Source organism: Ascidiella aspersa, chromosome 9 (genome assembly GCF_963924565.1).
Source record: "Ascidiella aspersa chromosome 9, kaAscAspe10.2, whole genome shotgun sequence".
In the NCBI taxonomy this organism is placed as follows: Eukaryota; Metazoa; Chordata; class Ascidiacea; order Phlebobranchia; family Ascidiidae; genus Ascidiella; species Ascidiella aspersa.
This window is the reverse complement of record NC_139455.1, coordinates 10,089,333-10,100,137: the sequence shown is the minus strand read 5'-3', so window position 1 is coordinate 10,100,137 and position 10,805 is coordinate 10,089,333. Positions and strand designations below refer to the sequence as shown.

General features: G+C 35.2%; 1 protein-coding gene across 1 annotated transcript in view; it reads left to right on the top strand.

The window, feature by feature from the left end:
• The first annotated feature begins 5,385 nt into the window (after nt 1–5,385).
• The window catches only part of LOC146132920 (centriolin-like), a 29,527-nt gene continuing 24,107 nt past the window's right edge, over nt 5,386–10,805 (top strand). Inside the window, exons 1-13 of the mRNA XM_083396427.1 lie at nt 5,386–5,598; nt 5,760–5,890; nt 6,062–6,183; nt 6,308–6,438; nt 6,528–6,669; nt 6,764–6,950; nt 7,337–7,530; nt 7,700–7,804; nt 8,479–8,589; nt 9,153–9,228; nt 9,509–9,684; nt 9,863–9,991; nt 10,319–10,472. Of these exons, the coding sequence (XP_083252553.1) occupies nt 5,459–5,598; nt 5,760–5,890; nt 6,062–6,183; nt 6,308–6,438; nt 6,528–6,669; nt 6,764–6,950; nt 7,337–7,530; nt 7,700–7,804; nt 8,479–8,589; nt 9,153–9,228; nt 9,509–9,684; nt 9,863–9,991; nt 10,319–10,472 (1,798 nt within the window). The 5' untranslated portion in view covers nt 5,386–5,458. The remainder of the gene's footprint in view (nt 5,599–5,759; nt 5,891–6,061; nt 6,184–6,307; nt 6,439–6,527; nt 6,670–6,763; nt 6,951–7,336; nt 7,531–7,699; nt 7,805–8,478; nt 8,590–9,152; nt 9,229–9,508; nt 9,685–9,862; nt 9,992–10,318; nt 10,473–10,805) is intronic.

The following is a 10,805-nucleotide window of genomic DNA, read 5'->3' as shown; positions in this document are numbered from 1 at the left end:
CCATTTTGTGTAGTCTAATTGTCCAGTGCCTTAATTGCGCCCCTTTAGGTATGAAATAAGTACAAATAAGTGTATATCGAACCACAAGGAATTCGGTGCTTGTCGATTATAAATAAGTAGCCTAATAAGACAACTAAAAATACAGAAGTGAAGTCCTAATTGAGCAAACCGCGGAAACAAATTGTGTACCGGTATATATTTGGTCAAAATTATGTAAATTTTAATTTAGGAGAGGAATTAGGTACCGGTATACAAAATAATAGCACATTGTTAGTGCTTGATATACTAGATTTTGTCAAGCAGATTTTGACAAACTTGTTGCCATTCCACAGCCTGACAGTTGTAACGTTACTTAAAAATCGTGGAAAAAGTTCGCGTGATGCGCCAAAATTATACAACTGCATGGCTGATGTTACACATAATGCAAATGCTAAAACTTTATGGGATTGCGTTATGCCAAAAAAGTAAGTAGGCTATACTGGTACCCGTAGACACTAGCCTGTTACCATAGACAAGATGTAAGAGGGTACGGGTTAATACATTGTTTAGGCCTATATATGTTTGTTGTAATTTGAACGGGTCAGTTATAATTAATTTATTATACCAAATGCGTGTTATTTTACTTGCCTGATATGAGCAGTTTTAATAAACAGAAAGCATGCAATGGTATATAAACAGAGAAACAAAAATACAAATTTTAATTTAGCGCAAAACGCAAGACAATATTGTAGTTACATCCTAAAGTTGGTAAAATTATAGTTTGGGGAAAATGCTAACAACCTTGTGTAAAACTTAGATGAGCTAACGTCTTTATAATTTGACTTGACGATCAGGTCGTAAACAATACCTCGAAGGTCAACTTTTACCAACACACGGTTTCTTTTTGCCCAAAATCGCCTTTTTACGTGATGATTGACGTCTTTTTCTAAATGAAAAGTTTTGTCGAATACGCTATTTTTCGCTCAACGCGCCCGCTTTATATTTTCCTGTCTCATTTACACTCGTTTTCATTTGCACATTTGCTTACAGCAGGTTTCTTGAGATTATGTATTTTCCACCGTTACGTTTGCACAGTAATTGTCGTCATTTGAACATTTCATGCCCCGACCAAACAAAAATCCACGATCCGCCTCCTGGCATGCATGTGGCCTATATATGTTATCCGCTAACAATACGCAAATAATGTTATGGCCCGCGATGTTGCCAATTTTGGTCAACCTTGAGTCAAGGTCTTTGACCTATAGAAACCACCGGTGGTGCGCGAGGGTCTTCTACGTGGTTTGCGCGCACTTTGTAAAATCGTTTAGTTCGGATTTAACGAATAAATAAGAAAAATACCTAAAAAACATAACTCAATTATATATTGAGCTGTATGCGTAAAACAGCGGAGTGTATACTGTGGTCTAAAAATAACAAATTGATGTAACAAAGCGAATTTTTGCCATTGTCGGCAACGTGAAATATAAAGCCAAAGAGCCGTACGGTACGGAATATTAATTGTCTTGCTGCTGATGATCCGGATTTGAGTATTACTCCTCGCAACCACCGGTTAGTGCAAAAAATTATAAAAAATACTTAAAGTTTTATTGAAACATGACTTTTTGTTTTTACTATAAAATGCAAAGACTGAACCCACGTATAGGTCAAGCAACTCCTGTAGACATTAAAATGATATATTTTGTGGAAAAGGGGGGCAGTGAGTGTTCTCATGCTGAATTTTAAAGAGCATCGGAAGCAACTTTTTTGTAGCCTAAACCAATGCTCTTCAATCTTTTTTTTGTTTAGTAAACCCTTAAAATTGTTGTGACGAAGTCATGCACCCCGTTTACCTAAAAAGTAAACTGAGGTAAAAAGCGATATGAAAATCATTATGCATATTAATATCATCAAGTCAAATAAACCGAGCGGAGCTGCTAAAGTTTTACACACTATCGATGATCGGTGAGGCTTCGATTCTGGCTGCAGGATGCTTGCGAGAACTATTGCATGTCATAAAACAGCATTCAATGTCAAATATTAATGGTTCTTTAAAAGTTTGTGATCCACCCTTGTATACCTTTTCGTATTGGTGCACCCCATACGTTTGTTGCGCATTTTTTTTATGCACATCGGTTGAAGAGCACTGGCCTAAAAGTGTGTGATGTCAATTTGCAATATGGAATCATTAAACGCATTATTTTGCGGTACACAAGTGGTCTCTGGATATGACAAACACCTGTAGCTAACCAGACGCAAACATTGTGTAGCCTACTAGGCCTATAACTAAACGTATAACTCAACGACCTGCAACTATATTGGAATGCTTATACTGATTAATCATTAGATACATAACACATTTTTGTAGGTATTTTGAAATAAAAGAATCTTTTTGTTCGTTGTTCGACAATTTCATTGTTCCAATACATGAAAAACTGCATGCTGGTTGCTAATTGCGGAAATTAGTAAAGTTTATTGCCTAAGCCCTAACTACAATGTCATTCGGGCTATTTCAAATTTTACTTTTCGACTTTTAAGTCATAACAAAACATATAGAATATTACCGTCACCTTTCAACCGTTGTACCTCTAGGTAGGCTACTTAGGCTATGTGTTTTACCCAGGGCTGCAGAGTCCGACTGGGCATGCGCAGTACAAAATTTTGAAACTGATATGGCCGCCAACTATAAATTTTAAGGCGGAATACTAAATGAAGGATATTTTTCAATTATGTATTATAAGTGGATGAGTTATAGGTATATGACAGTGGATTGCTATTCAGAATAACCGCAATTATTAGTTAGGGTACGGTACGTTAATTGGCGGAATACAGGCTGTGCAGGGCCGGACTCGGGACTCGCCAAATTGCGGATTCAGGACTCGGGAATCGGACTCGGGATTTATTTTTTGGGCCTGACTCGGACTCTGGAGTCGGATTCGGGTTATTTTTAAGCGACTCCGCATCCCTGGTTTTACCAATGATTTTTTTAAACTATATCGTTTTGAGACTAATTAGGTTTACAAAAATGTTACGAACAAGGAGCGGATCAAGGAGAGACGGCGAAACTCAGCCCTGTCTTCCCAACTATGTTTATTGCCTATTTTACCCACGTCAAAGTGAAATAAACTTAAGCTATACGATGTCACGCATTTTTGGAATGTTTTTTTGCTGCACATTTTCGAATTAACTATTCATAGCGCCGCGTAAACTTGTTTTTATCAGAGCATGGTAAATGCACTGCGGGACTCGTTTTTGTGATCGTTTTCAGATTTGCACGATCTTTTAAGTCGTTGTCGTTTATGTACAGCTGTTAGGTCAATCCCTCTATTTTTGGCAGAATCACCTCGACAAATGCCATTATATCGATCAGTACTGAAATGTAGGCTCAAGGTTGCCATGTATCATTCCAAAGGAATGTTTTATCGATTTAAATCAAGTGAACGCAAATTGTTTCACCGTTTTCGCAAACGCTTTGTCGCAATCTCCGTAAAAGTAATTGGACCGAATTTCAGTTCCACATATGCGCACGAGTTCGACAGGGCTCAGTCAGGTTTTCAAATTCCAAAACGGTTATAACCCGGCTGTGAGCGGCTGTCGCAACAAATTCGCCTACGTTTGGTTCTAGAACCTAGCTTTACAGGCTGCATGACAGTATCTGTTTAACGAAAAAGAGAAGTTTAAAACCAACAGACAGAATCGTAAAGGTAATACTGGAGTGGAAACTAAGATATGGGCCTAAAACAAATTTACTACACGCAAGGTGACCAGAGGCATGACAACAAACCGCCACGCTCAGTTCTCCGACGAAGCGTGACCAAAACAGTATCTACGAATGTGACGCGGTTGATTTCAAAAGATTTGGGATTGAATGGAAGAGATTGTTGCTAGTTGTAACATGCCCCATTGTTTGGCTTGATTTGGATGTACACAAAACTGGTTAATTACTTCAAAATAAACGGATGCCGGTTTCAAAGTCTGTTACAGGGTTTAAATGATAAACATGTCTTTCAGACAAGGTTTTAGCAGCATGACAGGTTGATAACTTAATTTGACAAATAACCGTTATTAGTTTACATTTGTATTTATTTCATGGTATATTATATAATTCGGTTGGGCGCTGGTCTAGAATCCTACCACAGTTCTAAAATCAACGCACAAAATTTGAGTTAGCATGCGGGTTAGCGTTTGGGTGTGGGTGGGTCAAGTATTATTATATTCCAAATTTAATAATAATACTTGACCTACCTTAACCCAAACGCTAACCTGTACCCTAACCCAAATGGTGTTTCGTTGTGGTAGGATTCTAGACCAGCGCCTTCGGTTGTTCAGATGATGGGTAGTTTTAACTTTTATTGTGTAAGGTAGTATGCCAAAGTATATATGAAATAAGATTGGAATACATGATAGCTCTAGCATGGACCAGTCTGGAAAGTATGGCAGATTTCGACGAGATCTCATGGGTGCACGGCCAAAAAAATACGGGTGACCCAGTGCAACACAGGCTAAAAAGGGTGCACTTTTAAATGGTTAAAAAAACTTGATGGTGCACTTGTCATGCTTTCCACAGTGGAGCATAGATGGAATTCTTTCTACTAGCGTAGTAGCGTTATGTCATTTTTTAGGCTAAAAACATAGTTTATGTTAAGAATACAAAGCTGGAGTTTACTTTATCAAAGAATTTCTAGAAACAACCCAAAATGAAGTGTTTTTTTCTACTACATGAACCTACATAGTCGACCCCAACTATTATGTGGTACAAATTGCCAATTTGAATTTTTTTATGCTGTGACCTCAGGTGTGCAGTGCCAAATTTTAAGGTGTGCAGTCATGTTATACACAAATATGTGTAGAAAAAATTACTGGTGTGCACCTGCCACAGAATGCAGACTGACTGGATTGGCAACTTTAATAACTGCACTGCAGACATGTTTATGCGAGCTCTTTGCTTTATGCGGCTGTAATAAATTACTGATAAAATTTGCATGACTGTCATGAAGTTGGTTCTAAAATTTGTGGTTAATGAAATCCACTATACATAGCATAATTTATCTACTTTTTGCGACTGGACACATTTTATGCTATTTTCCACAAACTAACAGCTGTGGCCAAGAGTACAAAATTTGACATTTTTTTGTATGCACTAAAAAAAATTCTGTGCCAATATTAAGTGGAGTGATTGCTTCAGTAAAAAAAATTATAATGTTAATTTACAGAATATTTTTTGTGGTATTTTATTTAAGTTCAGTGTGAACAATGTGTAATTTTAACACTCTATATATATTATGGTTCTATATATTTTAAAAATGGCATTTGGTGGCCCTTTGTTTTCCTTTTTTAGACCCTGGTTACATTATTCATTTCAATCTGACATGTATGTAAATCTTTTTGTCATTTAGATAGAGACTGAAAGTGGTAACAAGACTATTACTGGGTTTCAAAATGTACATTTAAAAAAATAAAATTGCCTAACATTACGTGTTGTATGAGAAAGATTACCAAGATGCCAAGCCAACCTCGTTCCACAACACCTAAGGGTAGTAGGATTCCCTCTCCTACTCGTACTGCTGGTACTAAAGCTACTCAGCGGAGCAGTCGAACTTCAAGAGCTTCCACACCCCAAAGGTTTTAACTTAAATGCCAAGACACAAACTAGAAATATATAACTAACTGGTACACTTTTCATCTAGTCAGAATAAAAAATAAATTAATATAAAAATGTAGTTAGTTTTATATTAATTTATTTATTATTCACCACCACAATAATGTATTTTTTTCTTTTAAAGGTCACGCTCTTCAAGCTTGTCACCTATGCGACCAGTAATAAGTCCATATTCAACAAGAAGTTTTGAAAATATGAGTCCAATTCGTCTTGGAAGTACTGATAATTCCCAATCACAAGAACTACAGGATTCTGGTAAATAGACATTTCATCAAATGCTTTATTAGTTTAAAACACATGTAAATGTACACAACTGTATAAAATAGGTTTTCTCATGCATTTCAAATATTTTTGAAATAATTTTATGTCTGGGTAGGTCCTATATATATGTAACCACTGTAACATGCCACTATTGGTTTTGTAAAGGTTCTGGAAAAAATCTAGTGAGGTATATTACTCATGACATGATTAAGCGGTTGACTAAAACAGACCAGTTTGAAGATATTGAAAAGATCAACTTCACATTAACTGGAGACAAAAAGATTAAAGTAATTGGTTGAATGATTACATGTTCTAGTATTGCCTTAAATTTCTGTTGCATGTTATAACTTTTTTCCAATAACTTTTTCCATTGCCAAAAAAAGTGTTAACACAGTTTACCGCTTATTTCAGTACATGGAAAACATGGAGGGTTTAAAAAACCTCACAATTTTAAATATGAGTGGAAATATTATTAGAAGGATCGAAAAGATTGATCACCTTATCAAACTGCGACATCTCAATCTTTCTGGAAACAAAATACTGTCAGTAGACTTATGGTTTATAAACTAAACTTTGTCTTCACTGTTTTTAGGAGCAATACAGAGATAAACTTGTCTTCTAAATTGTTTAGAAAAATCGAAGGAATTGAGACTCTTGTAAACCTACAAGTACTTAATCTTGAAAACAATCGGATAGAAAAAGTACCACTTTGGCTCTCCAAAAAATTAAGGGCTCTCCAAACAGTTTGTCTGGCTAACAACTCAATCAACTCTGTAAGTGGTTAAAACCTGATTTTGTTATTTTAAAAATGTGGAAAAATGGAAGACAAGGTGAACATGCAAAACTACTTATCCATTTCTTTTTTAGTTAACTGACATGGTCAGGTTACGAGGACTACATGACCTTCATGTTGTATCTGTCCAAGGCAACCCATTATGTGATTTGCCACACCACCGTCTTTATATTATTTATCACTTGCGAAATGTTGACAAGCTGGATGAAAAGTCTGTTTCTTACATGGAGCGTAAAGAAGCTTCTGAAAGGTTTTCACAAGGTATTAATATGCCCGGTATTTTTATTTTTTGATTGACAACTACATTATGGTGCTCAGTTAGGTACATTTACACATCTGGGTTTTCTGAAAACTTGCTTTTTGTCATTAGAAAGTTATGTTCTTGACACTAAAAGTAAAACAAAATATTTTTTCTCAATCTGATGTTTTTTTAACCATTTATAGTGAAAGTATTTTCAAACAAGTTCAACAAACTGTGCCTGCATTGTAATAGATAAATTATTGTTATGTTGCAGCTCTGGAAGTGTAATTTATAGAAGTAGCAGCCTTAAATAAACAATGTTTTTTATTCCTTTGCAACAGAGCATCTAGATTGAATAAATATGCCATATTTTACCTTGACCAAAAAACTCTTTTTATGCTCGTAGAGGAACTTGAAAGACTTAGTAAAGAGCTAGAAAACACTACAAATGAATTGAACCAGACTCGGGAGTTGCACAATCGTTCATTAGAAGATAAGGATAATTTAGTTGCACGAGAACAAGAGTTGCATGATCGTGAGATGCGCACCATCCAAAGCAGGAATGAAATGGAAAGAGAGCTAGATACAAAAGATGAACTGGTACATTGCAATTTGGTATTTCCTAAAAAAATGTTTACCTTTTCAGTGTAAATTTATATATATATATATATTAAATATGATTTATATTATGAATCATGCTTTAATTATTTAGATTTTAGATGTGTGTCTACTTTTGAAAGTAACTTAACCTTTAACCTCACATTCTTAGTTAAAAAAGAAAGCGAAAGAATTGCAAAAAGCACAAGCAAAGCAATATCAACTTGAACAAGAACTTGCATTTATAAAGTTGGATGCAAAATTTGAACCTTTAAATGTGAGTAGGCTTTGAAACAGATTTGGGTAAAACTATTCCTGAGTGATAATTGGTATAGCCAAAAAAAAAACATTTTGGGTGTTATTAAATTTAGTTTTTTACGTCTCTTATAGGAATGTACGATAGTCAACATTTTAATTGATACCAATACGCTATTTATGAAACAAGAGTATTTTTGAGACACGTATCGCAATCCTATCTCATACCAAATGAAATCATTACTATGATCAAACAAGCAAAACAGAAGAAAACAAAATTTTCTTTAGTGTTATAATATTTAGTAACCTCTAGTAGTTAACCTAGCAGTTTTTGAATAATTTACGAACAATTTATGAATAATCTTTCAAGGTAGAATAGCCGCGTTTCGTTGCAAATAATTGTAAATCCTGTGCATGCCACTGAAAAGATTTTGGCCGCTCGTACAAAATGCCCTGAAATATCGCGGTACAATCAGTGGTAAACAGCAAATAAATGATCTCTCTTGTTATGTTATGGATTATGATATACATTTTTCCGCCCAAGAAAAGCAAAATAGCAAAACGTATTTATTTTTTTACAAACATGTGGAACAACGTGAAAAAAGCATGCAATTTTAACCCACGGTTCTGCTCTTGACGTATAGACAACAGTTGCCTTTAGAATAACATAAGTCTTATAAAAGAAATGTTTTCAAGCTTCCTCATCTTGGCAGTGGCGATGAAGATGACAGCCCATATTTGGGCAAGTCTAGATACAAAAGGAATGAGATGGCTTTTGAGAGTAAATTACCTGGATCAAGTCAACAGGTTTGAAATTGGCATTTTTTGAACATAACAAACTAAGAACGAAGTCTGTAGCCCAGGGTTTTACCAAACCAGGGCGAGCAAAAACATGTTAAATAATACTTCATTGCTCGTTATAGCATAAATTGACAAATGTTTGCTTTGACGGTTGTAAATTTTGCTGATCTATCTTTTACTTGCCTATTTTTTCACATTTATTTACAAACAACTTTGTAAAGTACACCAAAAAGTATAACCTTTTTAACATTTCAATTTTTTGTTAAATTATGTCAAAGGTAATAAAAAATAAACTAAAATTCTCCACCCGCGACTACGAGTACATTTTGTAGTAGCACTGTCATGGGACGCTTTTTTTAAATTTGATATATAAATTCATGTATATCGTATGCAATAACAGGTATACGTACTAAGGTTAGGTTGTTCAAAACCTGTGAGGTAAAACTTAGCACTAATGGGTAGAATAATAATATCGTAATATGGTAATATATTAAAATTCACCGTTTATCAAATCATACTGGAATGAAAAATTAAACAAATATTAATAAGCAAATGTAAATCATATTTAGGCAAAACTTGTGGATATGGAAACTAGAAGGCAGCTGGATGCCCAACTAGCTGAGAAACAGAGGAAATTAAACGAAGGTAATGGAACCTACGAACCCACGGTGACATCATACAATTAAATTTCAAATTAGATATTTTGAACACAAAAGTTTATGGATTTATGAATTTATAATAATATGGAGGATATTGCATATGTTTTTTCTGGGCTCTTTTCGTATTCTCAACAAATATTAACTTTTAATCTATAGAAGTAGCAGCGTAATTAAGTGTACCCTTGTACAGATATAATACCCAAATATACAGGTTGACTTAGTTCCTTGTGCGTTGTTTCTTAACTTAATACATATTATTGCTGTAGCTGCCGAAAGACTGGCGGCGTTGCAGGGTGAACTAAGGGAAACACAGAACCAGGTTATGGAGGCATCCAGGGAACTCCACAACCTCGAAAAAGCCGCCTCCGATCGTAGGCTTACTGAGGCAGAAAAACAGAAGTTAAGGCAACGACTCGCTGCTAAAATACAAAAAATCAATCAGGTAGACATCCAATATCTAGCTTTTATTTTTCTTTACATCGAACCTAAATTTTATACAAGCCTGATTTTTGGTTTGCGAATGACCAACAATATTTTGATAAATAACCGGGCGAATACTGGCGTCCTAGCCCCTGGACAAATGCATTATTTCACCCGCAAATCAAATTAATTTGTTTCAGCTAAAAGACAGCGTCCAACAAGTGGAAAACTCGTTGGCACAGCAACGGGCCGAACTCCAGAGGGCAAAACTCGAGTCCGACAAGCTGAAGGCGCACGTAAAAACCATGGATCCTAAAAGCCCCGAATATGTGAGAGATTAAGAATAGTTCGTTTGACTTTATCGCTTCTTTTTTTAAACTTTTTCTAATATGTTTGAATATTACGACTAGGGCATTAAATTGTTTTAATTCAATTAAATTGTTTTACTGCTGTTTAAATTTATTTTAGATTTCCAACTCTGATAAATAGTTGAAAATAATTTAAAATATAAACAGCATTGTTTCTCAGCCTAAACGTTTTAAGTTTTTTACATTCGTAACATTACATTAATTTGACAATGTCTCTACTTAATCTGCCACATGCGTTGCAGTTGGACTCCGGAAGTGCTTTAGTGCTAAAAAAACGTTGTTTTACAGGATCAAGCCAAAAACGAAATGATGTCGAAGCAGCAGCAGGCCCGCGAACTTGCACAGCAAATCAAGGACAATGAGATCGTGTTGGACAAACTGCTCAAGAACATTGCTGTGGACACGGAAGCGATTAAGGAATTGGAGGGACAACTGCAGAGAGGTACAGCTGTTTCTCAAAATATTGGAAATGTAGTAAAAGCTAGAAACATTGAGTTTATACGACATTCAACAAAGTAAAATCAGTGCACATTAATCGTAAAACTAGCAAAAACCAGTTAATCTCTTTGTGGCACGTGGCTATTTTGCAAAAATAAGTTTCTCTAACTATTCCGTTTATGAATACCCGTTTTACTGGGAAACTTGTTCTTTACATACTGAGATTTCGGCAATATTGACCGACAGTAACACTCAAGCAAATACATTTTTAAATTGTGTGTACAATTCTTGTCAGATTTATTTCACTTCAATCAAATTGTGATATTGTTTAACAGGG